Source organism: Rhinatrema bivittatum, chromosome 2 (genome assembly GCF_901001135.1).
Source record: "Rhinatrema bivittatum chromosome 2, aRhiBiv1.1, whole genome shotgun sequence".
In the NCBI taxonomy this organism is placed as follows: Eukaryota; Metazoa; Chordata; class Amphibia; order Gymnophiona; family Rhinatrematidae; genus Rhinatrema; species Rhinatrema bivittatum.
The window spans coordinates 464413774-464428712 of NC_042616.1; the positions used below are offsets into that span (position 1 = coordinate 464413774).

General features: G+C 38.4%; 1 protein-coding gene across 8 annotated transcripts in view; it reads left to right on the forward strand.

Annotated features, from left to right (window-relative positions):
* The window catches only part of RELCH (RAB11 binding and LisH domain, coiled-coil and HEAT repeat containing), a 500624-nt gene that overhangs the window by 107537 nt on the left and 378148 nt on the right, over positions 1 to 14939 (forward strand). For all 8 annotated transcript variants that reach the window (XR_003854685.1, XM_029590486.1, XM_029590488.1 and 5 more), the window contains exons 3-5: positions 4125 to 4196; positions 4314 to 4369; positions 6141 to 6254. Coding sequence is in view for 7 of the 8 variants with exons in the window: in XM_029590486.1 (XP_029446346.1) it covers positions 4125 to 4196; positions 4314 to 4369; positions 6141 to 6254 (242 nt within the window). In the remaining variant the exon portion in view is untranslated. The remainder of the gene's footprint in view (positions 1 to 4124; positions 4197 to 4313; positions 4370 to 6140; positions 6255 to 14939) is intronic.

Genomic DNA, 14939 nt, shown 5'->3' on the forward strand with positions numbered 1-14939 from the left:
CTTTTGTGGATTAGAACTGGTTAAAAGACAGGAATCAGAGAGAGTAGGATTAAATGGTCAATTTTCTTAGTGGAAAAGGGTAAACAGTGGAGTATCTCAGGGATCTGTACTTGGAGCAGTGCTTTTCAATGTATTTATACATAATCTAGAAAGGAGTATGATAAATTCTGCCCTGCAGGAGGAGATCTTACCAGGTAAATAAAAAATGGCTTGCATGCATCCAGTAAAAAAGAACCTATCATTTGCTTCTTTAGATCGTTCTTATTGTAGGCATATTTCAGATATACCTACCATTGTCAAGATAATCAAAAAAAGGGTATTTATTCAGTTAAATAATCATTTGGATCAGAATGATCTTTTAGATTCAAATCAGTATGGATTCCAGAGAGGGTATGGGACTGAAACTTGTTTGCATTCCCTGCTAGAAATAATGTATAAAGATATTGATACAGCGTATTTCTACTTTTTTTGCTTCAGTTAGATGTAAGTTTGGCTTTTGACACAGTAAGTCACATCATAATGCTAGATCATTTAAGAGCAATAGGAAAAGGGTAAATAATATTACATTAGTTTAGATCATTCTTCCAAAATAAAAAGCAGCAAGTTAGATTTGTTAGTGGGGTGTCATCGAAGAGAGAGATAAACTCTGATGTGCCACAGGATTCAACCTTATCAGCTGTTTTGTTTAATATTTACTTATTGCTACTAGCATCATTATCAACTCTAGGCATAACATTTTATATTTATTCAGGTAATATACAGCCACTGATTCCCTTTGGCATATATGGAGGAACATCTGAAGGCAATGGATTAGGGAAATATGCAAAAAACTCATATTTAGGTCTGGATGGTGAGATTCCAGTTCCTCCATCTATTTGTTTGAACACAATAAAAATATCAGTTGTTGATGAAGCTCACAATTTAGGCTTATATCTTCATGCAGATTTGTCATTTTGCAAATAATTCAAAATGGTTGTAAAAGCTTACTTTTACCAACTAAAGTCGATTAGACCATAGAAACATTATATAGATAAAAGTAATCTTCACTGTCTGGTACAGGTCTTGGTGCTTTTCAAAATTGATTATTGTAGCTCATGCTATTTAGGGTTACCAAAAAAGATGGTTAAGGACTTTAAATTTGGTCCAAATTGCAGCAGCACGGTTGATTACCAGAGCACACTAGTCCATTTTTTAAGCAATTGTACTGGCTTCCTGTTCAATTTAGTCTCTTCCAAAGTACTAGTATTTGTCCATAAAATGTATATACAGCACCATGTCGATTGGACTAAACACAATGATTCATTGTTATACTGCAACCCACATGTTACGATCTGCACAGTCAAATTTACTTGCAGTCCCAAGCTTTAACAATTATAAACTTCAAAAGACAAGGGATAGGAGCTTTTCTTATATCAGTCCATTACTGGGAACTTTTTATTGAATAAATTATATGGGGAAAGCAATTAATTGAAATTTAGGAAAGACCTGAAGGCCTGTTATTTTAGAAAAACATATGATTGAAAATTGTTGCATTTTATGTTAGTTTGTGTTTGTTAATTCTGTGTTAAAATTTTATTGTGAGTGCTATATTGGAATCTACATTGAACAAATGGATTTTGGAAAGTACAGAATAAAAATGATTTTAAATAAATAGAAATGTTTGTTTATTTTTTGTATTTTACCAATGCTTGGCCTGCAGCTCCCCTGCCTTAGAATATCATCTAAATCCAGTGGTTCTCGACCTTTTTTCTGTCATGACACACCCAACAGATGATGCTCACATGTGTGACACATTGCATTTAATAGCTTTACTAAAAAAAAAAATCCTTGATATTTTATTGTTGAAAATGATGCGAGAAAAAGATAAAATATTCTTTAACTTTAGTAACTTCTTGTGAAATATATATTTTTTTTTGCAAAAATTTTAATCTTTGCTTACTGCATCAGTGAGAAATCTGGGACTGATATGCATATGCAGCACACAATTTTTCAAAACAGATAAACTCTCATACATTTCACTGCCAACCTCAGAAAGTTCTGACCTTTTCTGCAGTTTATAAAGAGCAAAGTTAGGAAATATCCCCTTTCAATTCACCATACATTATTCAAATCCTGATATCCCCTTCCCTGCCAGCCACTTTGTGAAATAACATGAATTACCTGCTAAAAAGACATTTAGAAATTAGAAAGCATACCAACCATACTGAGTACTAGCACCCAGAACTTGAACAGCAACAACCTTACCTATAAAATAGTAAGATTGCAAATGTAGAACACAGTACACTTACTAATTAGAAAAATAAAGAAAGCCAGACTGCTCTAGATTCCTACATAGTATCTACATCCTAGTTAGCAGAATCCCTCACCTCTGTCAAACAAGCAGAATGCAGACTGACTTATCTAATACAGAATGAAAGACCATAAATTATAAAGAAGTGAGAAAACTGAAACTCCAAGAAGCGGAAAGGCAGGGGCAGGATACAGCATGCCTGCGACATTTCTGGCTTGGATTGGTGGTGGCAGTAATTGCCAGTGTTGAGGGAAAAGCAGCAACAGGGAGCAGTGATGAAGAATTTTAAGTGCCAGCTCCTTATTCTACACTCTCCTCAAGCAGCAAGCGCATTTGGCTGTTATAGAAAGCATAGGCTTGCCATGTCAAATCTTTGGTGACAAACCTTCCACACCTTGGTGACACACCAGTGTGTCCCAACACACAGGTTGAGAACCACTGATCTAATCAACCACATAGATGTCATATAGAAAGAGATTTGCATTTAATTACAGGAACTTTCTTTTTTTCACTGAAATTTCTATCTGCTCCATTGGGCTTTCAGCTCAACTGGAATAGTCTCTTCTGAGCATTCATTTGCGACTCCATGATTTCTCCTATTTTAGCTCCCCAGGATCTACATTTGCTGCCCAGCCATCACAGTTGACAATCTCTGGCCAGCTACCACTAAAGATGTGTGAAGGTCTTGGGGTGCGGGGCTATGATGGAAACCAAATAAATTCAGAAAAAAAATTTTCTTCTTTTCCCAAGGCTAGAAGTGGAAAAATAGGGAATTTTCCTAATTCTTCTGTTTCTTCTTTTCCCCTGGGCCTTTACATGTCTAGGGGCCACAGATCACAGGGCCCTGCATGTACATGTAGATCCTGAGTCTATCTAGCGAGTGTCACCATTGTGCGATGGCTGGGATACCCAGCTTCCAAAGCATCCCTAGTCCTAAAGGGTAAATATATACAACCGCTACTCTTTAAAGCAGCAAATCTAGAAATGGTGAATTTCTTCCTGTGTAGCAGATTGAACCACCTAAATTTCCTTTGGGAGCAAGCATAAAAAATATACTTTAAATAACTTTTGGGATTCATTTTAAAGATCACTTCCAGTATCTACTCACATCCCAATTGGAGAGGAAGATGCATTGGTTAGAAACAAAGAAGCATCAGTGCTATCTACCCTAACAGAACTGGACAGAAGATAAAATGGTTGTAGAAAGGAAAACATTAAGAATGCAGAAGTAAAAAAATACAGGGAACTACTGCTGTGTGAGTGAAGTCATTTTAATTTTTTTTTTGGGTGCACCACTAGAAAAAGCAGCTGTTTTACAGGCAAAACAAGATGTTAGCATTTATGACAAATGGACATCTTGAGATTTTAGAACAGTTCTAACGTTCACTTGTTAGGCACATCGAATATATGGAGAGAGTATTTGTAAGGACTTCATGCTGCCTTCCAGAATAACTCTAGCATGGCAGAGTTCATTAGGAGCAGAAGCCAGGAAAAGCACTAAGGTGGCATTTGTGCACTAAGGTGGCATTTGTGTACAGTGATCCAACCATATAAATCTATAGATTGAAACCACTTGAAGAAATTTCTAGTAATTCCTGACACTCTGCATTTGAGTCTAGTCTGCTTGTTCATTTATAGCAAATGTTCACCAGTTTGCTTTCAAGCTAACTCTGCTGCATGTGTTCATGAGTTTCATGTAGACTGCATGCTTTCTGTTCTCAATACAAAACTGTATATTTTTTTTCACACCACCCATCCTTGCTTTTTATATTTATTTTTGTTTCCCTTTCCTTGGTTGGATGCCTGTGTGTGTTTAATCCAAAACCTTGTCCAGTCCTGGAGTTTGAACTACGGAAAGCTAAGGAGACCATTCAGGCACTCCGAGTCAACCTGACTCAGGCTGCAGGTGGTGTACATACAACTTTTCTTTAGTCTTTTTCTACTTTAACAACGTAGACGTTTCTGATGGATGTTTGCAGGAAAAGTTGTCTCATGCCTTTTTTTTCCTCCGATTTTGTTCCAGAAAATGAAGTTCCCTTACAGGAACGAAAGAATTATAAATCTAGTCCTGAAATTCAGGTAAGTAGTTACAAAGGGGGGCCATTTGATTCTGTGACTACTCATGCATAGCATTAGTGATCAAAATATCTGCGCATTTAACCTTTGTTTAAAGTATGTTTCCTTTTAAGATCTATAAAGTATGCTTGTAGTTACTTGACCAGCACTTAGCCTACTAGCTTATTTGTTTTGAGAGCATGGTTTAGGAGGAGACCCAGGATTTTTCTGCCTTAAAGTAGCGCTCAGTACATCAAGAAGGCAAGTTGAAGTGGCTCAGGATTGCTGAACGAAAACGCTTTGCATTCTCAAGAAATAGCTGGTTCGTTTAGTTTGAGACGAGAGATTAAAATGCTCTGCCCCCAAACTAAGGAACTACACCTTGAAACTTGTTAACTCACCTTCTGTAAAACAAAAAAAAAACCAAGGCCTTCCACTGGACTCTACATCAGAAACTTACTACTTCTGCCTGACCTCCCAAATTATTCCTGATCATGAGCCCACTGTTTCATCCATCTGGGTTAATTCTGCTTAATTATTCTTATCCTTGAACCAGATGCTAATTTAGTTCTATCCATTTTGTACTTTGTTTTACTTTATTTTTATTTTATTCCCCTGTTATCCAATGTACCATATGGAACCCTCTTCTGATCAATTTTTTGGTGTTACTTACACGCAAGATGCTTGAGGTCTGCCTCATGTTTTTTAGCTCATTTCTTTATAGCTCTGTCACTGACTTGCTTGTATCTTCACTTTGAATGTAATCCGCCTTGTGACAATTTAGGAAAGCAGAATATATATCAAATGTTCATTAAAAAAAAATCTCTTAGCTTCTTCATTTCCCAGGTGACCCTTTCATAAAATGATGGGTGCCTTTACCATATTATTCATCAACAGAGATTTCATTTGCTTGATCATTTTAAATATTAGGATCATCGCCATTGACAAAAATTGATGTGGAAAAAATATTGAAAAAATTGGACATCAACCAAAATTTTTAGGAGCCAGGGAAATTATTTTTTGCCTTATAATGTAACTTGCTTTTTTAGTTATTTTTTTAAATTGTTTTTCATGTTTGGTTATTTTGCTTTATGTTTGCTCTTTCACTTTTTATAGCCTTCCCTCCACCCTTTAGCCTCATCTCTTCTGTGTGACCTGGGGAAGGGTCATGTGAGGGCAGTGGTTCCTCTTGCCCCTGTGGCCAGCAGCAGATGCCAAATTTTAAACACCTAGAATTTTGTCCACCACTTCCAAAATTATCAACAGTTAATGGTTGAGGGGGTACTTGGAAATTATGATGGGTTGGGCGTCTACCTTTAAATCATATCTAGGCTCATTTGATTTGTAAGTGTAAAGTCTAGATATAATAGGCCAGATTTTAAAACTTATATGTGGGCGTAGATTTGTTTGCGCAACCTGGTGCGAACAAATCTATGCCGATTTTATAACGTGCGCTCTGCCGCGCGCATGTTATAAAATCCAGCTGCCGGCGTGCCATGCCCCGGCACAGGCTGCTGTGCCGGAGCACTCGACCCCGCCCCCGGACTGCCACCACGCCCCCTGGCCACGCCCCTGGACCGATCCTTTTTGGAAGCCCCGGGATATACGCGCGTCCCGGGGCTTGCGCGCGCCGCCGAGCCTATGCAAAATAGGCTCGGCGCGCACAGGGGCAGATTTTCTCGGGTTACGTGCATAGCCTTTGAAAATCTGCCCCAGTGTGAAGAAGGAAAGAGTATATATTTTGTTAAAAGTTTAAAATCAAAGGTATTAAATTGTTTTCTTTTGTTTGTTTTAGGAGCCCATTAAACCTCTTGAAAAAAGAGCTCTAAACTTCCTAGTGAATGAATTTTTGTTGAAAAATAATTACAAACTCACTTCAATAACGTTTTCTGATGAAAATGATGATCAGGTAATCTGTCTTCAACATCACCTTTTCCTATTTCTCAGTTTTAAGATTTTGTTTTTAATCAGCTGTGAAAACTTGAGTAATATACATGTAGCTTGTTAGATACATTTGTAGATTGAATCTCAGTAATTGTTCTTAATGGGAATGATTGCTTTGTGATTAATGTGTATCTTTGACTGCAAGGCATAATTGAATTAATATATAATATATGCTAATGCTTGCTAGTATTAACTTCTTTTTAAAAAAATTTCTAAACTGCCAGTGTCTTGCAGAGATATTTTATGTAATCACACTTTGTATATACATTGTAGAAAATAACATACAACAACTAAAAAAATATTCACTCAAGATGAGCAGTTGCTGAGGTACTGTACAACTTTGGAGTGTTTAATGCTACTTAATGATTTTTAATGGCAAACGTAGTGATTAAAGGTAACATTTACTGGTTACATCAACCAAATTGGTAAATGCATTGGAAAACTGCCTCGAAACTGCCTGCTTCCGTTATTAGCCATTTGAAATGCCTCGCATGCCCCCAACCTAAAAATGTGAAAAACAGTGAAAATATATTTTTTTAAAAAGTGGATAATTAAAATGTAATGGGCTTTACGTCTCAGCCGTTAAGGTGACTGTAGAGTGAAAAATGAATGTCATGAAAGAATCTTAGGTCTGGGTTCAAATTCCCAGTCTTTTAGATCCAGTTGGTTCTGAGCATGCAGTGAACGTAGCGTGCTTAAGCTTGAGGAATGAGAGAAAATGGCTGTTCTACTGTGGCAGCCCCCGCTAGTCAGCAAGAGGTGCTGAAAATACACTCCTAGCTGGCAAGGGTATCTTAGCAGTGACTGCTAAAAGAAGAAAATGGAGAACTCCTCCAAAAAAAAAAATTGTTTTTGATGGTGATCACTTTTGACATTTGTGGGTTCCAAGCTTTGCAACTGATGCTGCTTAATAAACTGTTTTGTAAAGACCAAAGGTTGCATATGCAATCCAGATTCTTCCATATTGTATGAGATCTCACTTCTGTTAACAGTGCCCCAAGTTCACAAAAATTTAACCTTTAAAAGAACTTTTTGAGTTTATAACATCGAGCATACTAAATTGCAGAATATATATTGAACTTTATTCCTTTTGATATAAACATTACAGATCAAATTTTAGACAAGCGATCCATCTCCTATTGGCTTTCATCTTGTATTTCTCCTTGTTATGCCCTGGCAATTGTGAACACATTGCACATGTAAGCTCATGCTGTCAAGATAATTGGGCTATCAGTTGCTAATATCGGCTCAGGTTACTCTGAGTTGCACAAAACTGCTCCATAGTTTTCTCCACCTTTTTGCCATATGATGCTGCCAAAGCACTGTCTTAATGAAAATCCAGATTTGGGATCTGTGCTCAAAAGTGTCAGCTTGACTCTCTTCTACAAACATTGCATTGGGTTGTTAATTTCATCAGTTTATGCACTGCTGGCTTTTTCTGTTCCTCTTTTATCCAGGAGTGTTTGTGTTCACTCAGGCAGGTTGTTACCAAAGTAAGTTTCATCAGTCTGATTGTAAAGAGGCTTTACAAATTAGCTGTCTTATAGGATCATTCATTATTTTGCGATGTACCAGTATCGCGGCGGCATTATTTAAATTAGGGGAAGGGGAGGAGTGTGGGCAGGGTTTGGTGGAGTTATCTCCCAGCAGCTCTGCAGACAATAATGTTTTTCACATTATCGCTGGCAGCACCGCAAGAAATAATTACACCTTTACCCATGGCATTATGGGGGCAATAGTGTGCAGTGCGGCAGCACCGCGGTGGGCAAAACCACACCGCCATGATGTGGCTGGCTGCCCACTATTGCCCCCCTGCCCCTTTTTTTTCCGTAACTCATCATTCTGCCATAAATATAGCAGAATGATGAATCTAGGGGTAAGTTGCCTAAGTTGAATCATTCCATGAGGTTGTGTAGAACTAAAATACTGTTGTAAAAGTATTGATTTTTTTAAAACATTTTTCCTGATATCCTCATCAGTCTCTAAAACCCTCCTATCGCTCGTCAAAAGGTCATGCTCTGGCGATTAGGAATCACTTCTACTGTAGCAACAACTGTCTTCCATCACTCTCTGGACTTGAGTGTGTATCTCTCCTTGGTATGTCCAAGGAAAACCCAGATCCCTGTGCTGTACTACAGACCACTGTGGCCTGAGCCATGGGGCTAGTACGAATTGTCATTTTGAATTATTTTCCATTGCACGCTCAGCCTTTCTGTATTATGGTTTGAGTAGCGCTTGCGATCTTAGAACTTGCATTGCTTGTTGAAGTTTAGTTGGTTTATTTAGTGCCATTTTCTTATGCCATACCAAACCACATCAGAGCATATTAAAACGCTATTCCAACCAACAGGAAAAGGAAAATATAATAAGCAATACATCAAATGTACAGTCATATAAAATCAAACAAATCTAAAAAAAAAAAGAAAATCTGCTTTAAAATGTAAAAACACGTATTACAGATCTCTTCATTCAAATTTAAAGAAAGAATAAAAGCAACTTTTCTTTGTTCATTATCTTAATAGCAACCATTAAGCTAGAGTTATATCAACAAAATGAATCACTGGTCTACTGGTCAAATTTCAAATATTATTACAGATTGTATTATTTATTATTTATTTATTTCATTTGTAGGACTGACACTGAGTCAGCTTCTCAAATTGAGAAGCCACTCCCGGTTTAGAGTCCACTTTACTTTATTAATTTATCAAAAACTAAAAAACTTATTCTGAAAACTTTTAAACCAATCTCTCATAGGAGGTAGATGCCCCAAAATTCGATTTATTTCATCTTAAAGTGAGAAAATCCAAATCGGATGGTACTTATCTTGCCAGACATAGGACGATCCAACCCCTAAAATACTAAAATACCATTAAGCTAGTCCATTTTCAGAAAAAGCCCGTGTAAAAAGCCAGGTTGTTACAAAAATTCAAATAATGTAATTAAACACGCAAGTCCACAGGTAAAACATTTGAGAGAGAGAGCTCATGCAAAGTGATTGAATGCGCTCTGCTTTGTGGCAGTCTTTCAGCTGCATCCCTTCACCTCGGCAAGCACGATTAGATATCACAAGGAAAAGGGCCTTTTCAGTAGCAGGTCCCATCTTCTGGAATACATTACCAGATTCATTAAGATCACTATCCAACCCAGTTCACTTCAAGAAATCCTTAGACTCATCTGTTTCAGATTGCTTTCAAAATTGCTCCTATTAAACATTAACCACTCCACACTCAATATAACCATCCATTTCTCTCATTTTTTCTCTTTAACCATAAGATGGCACTTATCTTGATCTTGTTATGTCTGATTTGATGTGATTTAATACGTTATGAACTTTGTTTTTTTGTATTTGTTATTTTATTATAAGATTTTTGTAATTTTTAAATTTTATTTTATGATTTATATCTTTTGTACACCGTTTTGACTAAACTTTGTTTGTAAAAGCGGTATAGAAACATCTATTAGATAAATGAGGCTTGACCGTGCCGCAAATGCGCAGTAGAGAGCAGCTCTACTGCGCATGTGCAGGCGAACACATCTGTCAGAGCAGAGCGTCAGCTCTTTGAAAACATGGCGGCGGCGGTGAGGGGCGGTAGCGGTGGCGAGGGGCGGCGCGTGCGAGGGAGGGAGGGATTCTCCCGGAGATCTTCCGTTTGTGCCATCCGAAGGGGTTGTGAATGAGCTGAGAGAGGGGGAGTGACTGAGGGGAGGGGGGAGAGAGGAGGGGGGGGAGGGAGTGACTGAGGGGAGGAGGGGGGAGGGAGGAGAGAGTGTCTGAGGGGAGGGGGAGGGAGACTAGAGGGGGAGGTGGGAGGGAGAATAGAGGGTGAGGGGAGAATGAGGGGGAGGGGGAAGGAAATGGACTGAAAAAAAATGTTTAATGTAGCCCGTTGTAACGGGCTTAACGGCTAGTTTTATAAATAAATAAAGTGCTATTAAAGGACCATAAGACTAAAAAAAAAAAAAATCTGCCAAATGTTTTGGCTCGTTCCAATATAATGCTTTAAATACAATACACACAGATTTAAACACACTAATATTAATCCAGTAAGCCACAGGCAACCAATGTAAGTTCACCAGTAGGGATGTAATATGATCATAAGACGTTATACCTAATAGCAGTCCAGCTGCTGTATTCTGCAAGACTTGTAAACAGTTGAAGTCCTGCTTGGGCAAGTCACAGTACAGCGCTTTACAGTAGTCTAGTTTACTAGGTACCATTGAATGAATAACTTGCTAAACCATTCTTTCCCCCAGCAATGGGTATAATTGTCTAATCATGTGTTAACTAGCAGTTGTTACCCTTATCACTGAACAAATTTGATTATGCATGGATAATGAGGAGTCCACAGAGAAGACTAAAACTTACTTCATCCTTTGGATGAAACTTTACCCCTTGTACCACATGAAAAGTTCCCCATTCTCCCTTTTGTCTACTGAGCTGCAATAGTTTACATTTTTCTGAGCTCAGTTTTAATGTATTTGTATCAAGCCACTTAGCTGCTGCACCCAAACAATTGTAAAGATTTCAGACTACCTGACTTTGGTTCCTTGCCATGCTCACCCTTTGGTAGATGTAATCTGCAAAACAATGAGTTGAAATTATACTCTTCTATGGTTAAGATAAATGTTAAACAGGAGAGGAGAGAGAATTGACCCTTGTAAATTCCCTTCAGTTTGCATTTTGCCAGCCTATTTCTTTATAATACAGATTGTCTTGTCTGAAAGAAAAGATGTTTACCACTTTTAAACTGTTCAACTACTTCTAAACCTTCCAAATGCTGCAAAAGGCAAACCCATGGTCCATTATATTGAATGCTACAGAGGAGTGAAGGAATAGCCTAGTGGTTAGAGCAGTGGGCTACGAACTGGAGAGACCAGGGTTCAGGACTCACTATCACTTCTTGTGACCTTGGGCAAGTCACTTTACCTCCATTGCCTTAGGTACAAAGTTACCCCTAGATTCATCATAGAAACATAGAACATAGAAACATAGAAATGACTGCAGAAGAAGACCAAACGGCCCATCCAGTCTGCCCAGCAAGCTTCGCACTTTTTTTTTTCTCATACTTATCTATTACTCTTGGCTCTTAGTAACCTTTTGGTTCTGTTTTCTTTCTACCCCCACCATTAATGTAGAGAGCAGTGTTGGAACTGCATCTAAGTGAAATATCTAGCTTAATTAGGGGTAGTAACCGCCACAATAAGCAAGCTACACCTATGCTTATTTGTTTACCCAGACTATGTAATTCAGTCCTTGTTGGTTGTTGTCTGTATATAGATCCACTTTTCTTCATTCCCCCTGCCATTGAAGCAGAGAGTTATGCTGGATATGCATTGAAAGTGAAGTATCAGACTTATTTGGTTTGGGGTAGTAACAGCCGTAACAAGCAGGGTACTCCCCGCTTTTTTGTGAATGCAAATCCTTTTTTCCACATTTCCTCTTGCCGTTGAATCTTAGAACAATGTTGGAGTCGCATTAACCATGTGTATGTTTATTGAATAAGGGTATTATCTCCAGGTAGTAGCCGTCATTCCCGCGAGCCACCCACTCTTCATTCACGTCCTCTAGACTTTATGGATCCACAGTGTTTATCCCACGCCCCTTTGAAGTCTTTCACAGTTCTGGTCTTCACCACTTCCTTCAAAATGCTATAATTTTGCATGGATAATGCCCATGATAAGAAAAAGGGAATAATTTTAGAATTATGTTAGTGCTTTGCGCGCTACAGTTTTCACACCCCACATTACTTGTATTTCACTACTCACAAAGTACCCACACAGGCTATTACTTTGGGGGAGGGGAAGAGAGAGAGAGAAGTGAAGATTTGATGTCATTTGGAGTTAGGAAAGTCTCGCAAAGTTGAGATTTCTACAATATTCTCTCGCTCTAGTTTGATGGGCTCTATACCAGGATACTATCAAGCTAGGGAGAGAGAACATTGTAGAAGTCTCAACCTTGTTAGACTTTCCTCACACCAAATGACGTCAAATCTTCACTGAGATGTACTGTGCTGTTCGTACGTCTCACTCTGCATGTAAAACTGGCCCCCAAACCCTAAACCACCACCAAAACCTCACCTCGCGTTATTAGCTGGCCCTCCTATAGTGATGTAAATAGTTGAATACTGTGAAGGCCTCCCCAGTGGTGCTCTGTCCTTCTCTCTCTCTACTCCACTCTTTTCCCCTCCCTTCTTCCCTAACGCCATAATGCATTTTGATGAATGACCCTATTAGATTGTAAGCCCTCTGGGGATAGGGAAATACCTAGAATACCTGAATCTAATCTGCTTTGAAGTGCAAAAAGTGGAATATAAAAATCTAAACAAAATAATAAATACATTGAGAAATGAAATGCTATGTAACCTTTTTATCTGCAGCCATTCAATCCCCATTAAGAGTCAATAACAGAACTGATTCAGTCCTGTGGCCCCATCAACATCAAGATTGGCAAGGTTCTAATTCTCCAATCCTTTCAAAGTATTAAAAGTTTGCATGAAGCATGGACATTGTTTAAAAATACCATTTTGGAAGCCCAGAAAAAAATGTATTTCATGTATTAAAAGTCGATGGAAGACCAGACAACTGACAGCATGGTTTAATGATGAAGTAAAGGAGGCGATTAAAACTAAAAGGGCATCCTTCAAAAAAACAGAAAACAGACTGAAATGATGAAAAAAGGCAAGAGCATAAGCGTCGGCAAGTTACATGTAAAACAGTAATTGGGCAAAGAGAGACTTGAAAAAGCTTTCCAGTGAGGCAAAAACTACTAATAAAAATATTTTCAAATACATTTGAAGCAAAATGCCTTGTGAGAGTCATTTGGGCTATTAGATGAGCAAGGAGCAGAAGGAGTGCTAAGGGAAGATAAGGAAATAGCAGAAAAACTGAATGAATTATTTTCTTCAGTCTGTACAGAGGAGGATGTTGAGAACATACCCACCTGAAGCATTCTTTCATGGTGGAGATTCTGATGTAAAGATCAGATTACCAGCTCCAGATGGTTTCCATCCTAGAGTTCTAAAAACTAAAACATGAAACTGCTAATCTGTTACTAGTAATCTGTAACATATTTAAAACCACCATGATTCCTAAGACTGGAAAGTGGCAGATATGATGCCAGGTTTTAAATAGGGCTCCAGGGGTGATCTAGGAAACTATAGACTGGTGAGCCTGACATCAGTGTCAGGCAAAATGGTAAAAGCTGTTCTTAAAAACAAAATCACTGTCCATATAGAAAGACATGTTTTAATGGGGAAGAGTCAAATTAGTTTTAGCAAAGGGAAGTTTTGTAGAACTTTTTGAAGATGTGAATAAACGTGGATTAAAGTGGGCCTGTTAATGTAGTGTATTTGGATTTTCAGAAGGCATTTGGAAAGTCCCCTATGAGAGATTCCTCTGGAAATTACTAAATCATAGGCAGTATTCTGCTGTGGATTGGTTACTGGTTAAATGGTCAGAAATAGATGGTAAGACTATATGGAGAGTTTTCCAAATGGAGAAAAGTAGTTAGAGTGCCACAGAGATCAGTACTGGGACCTGTGGGGATTAACATATTCATAAATGATCTGAAAAAGCGAATAACATGTAGATGGTCAAATTTGCAGATGTCACAAAATTATTCAAATGTGTTAAAGTGACAGCAGATTGTGAGGAACTGCAAAAGGACCTTGTGAGACAAGGAGACTGGGCCACTAGATGGCATATGAAATTTAATGTTGGAAAAGTGCAAAGTGATGCACATGGGGAAAGATAATCCCAACTACAGGTGAATGATGCTGGGTTCTGTATTGGAAGTCAGTATACAGGAAAAGGACCTTGAAGTCCTTGTGGACAATACATTGAAATTCTTAGCTCAGTGTGAGGCAGCAGTAAAAAAAGGCAAATAGAATGTTAGGAACGTTTCAAAAAGGAATGAAGAATAAAACAGAAAATATTGTGTTGCCTCGGTATTGAATCATGGTCCAACTGCACCTTGAGTATTATGTGTTGTTCTGGTCTCCCAATCTCAAGAAAAACATAGAGGAACTAGAAAAGGTGTGATGAGGAGGGTGACAACAATTATAAAAGGGATGAAGCATCTCTGCTATGATGAGAGGCTATGCAGGCTAGGGTTCTTTAGCTTGGAAGAGAGGTGGCTGAGAGGGGACATGAAAGAAGTGTATAAAATCATGGGTGGGGTGGAATGGGTAAACAAAGGACACTTATTTATTCCTTCAAAAAAAAAAATGGATACCCCATGATACTAACAACCAGCAGATTCAAAACAAATCATAGCAAGTATTTTTCTACTCTGTGCACTATGAAGCTGTGGAATCTGTTGCCAGAAGATTTGATCATGGCAACGAGTAACAGGTTTTAAAAAAAGGTTTGGACAAGTTCCTGCAGGAAAAGTCCATAGAACATTATTAGCCAGGGAGATTTAAAAAATCTACGGCTGTCCCTGGGAGTGAGTAACAGGAAACAGATCTGCCAGGTACTTGTGACCTGGGTTGGCCACTGACAGAGACAGGATGCTGGGCTCCTTGGACCTTGGTCTAACGCAGCATGGCAATTCTTAGATTCTTTTGAGATGCCCGTAGTGCGCTACCTTTCCTATCCAGCTCTTTTTTGGGCTTCAGAGCTGTTAGAATGTGCCTTGCTCCCCTTCTGC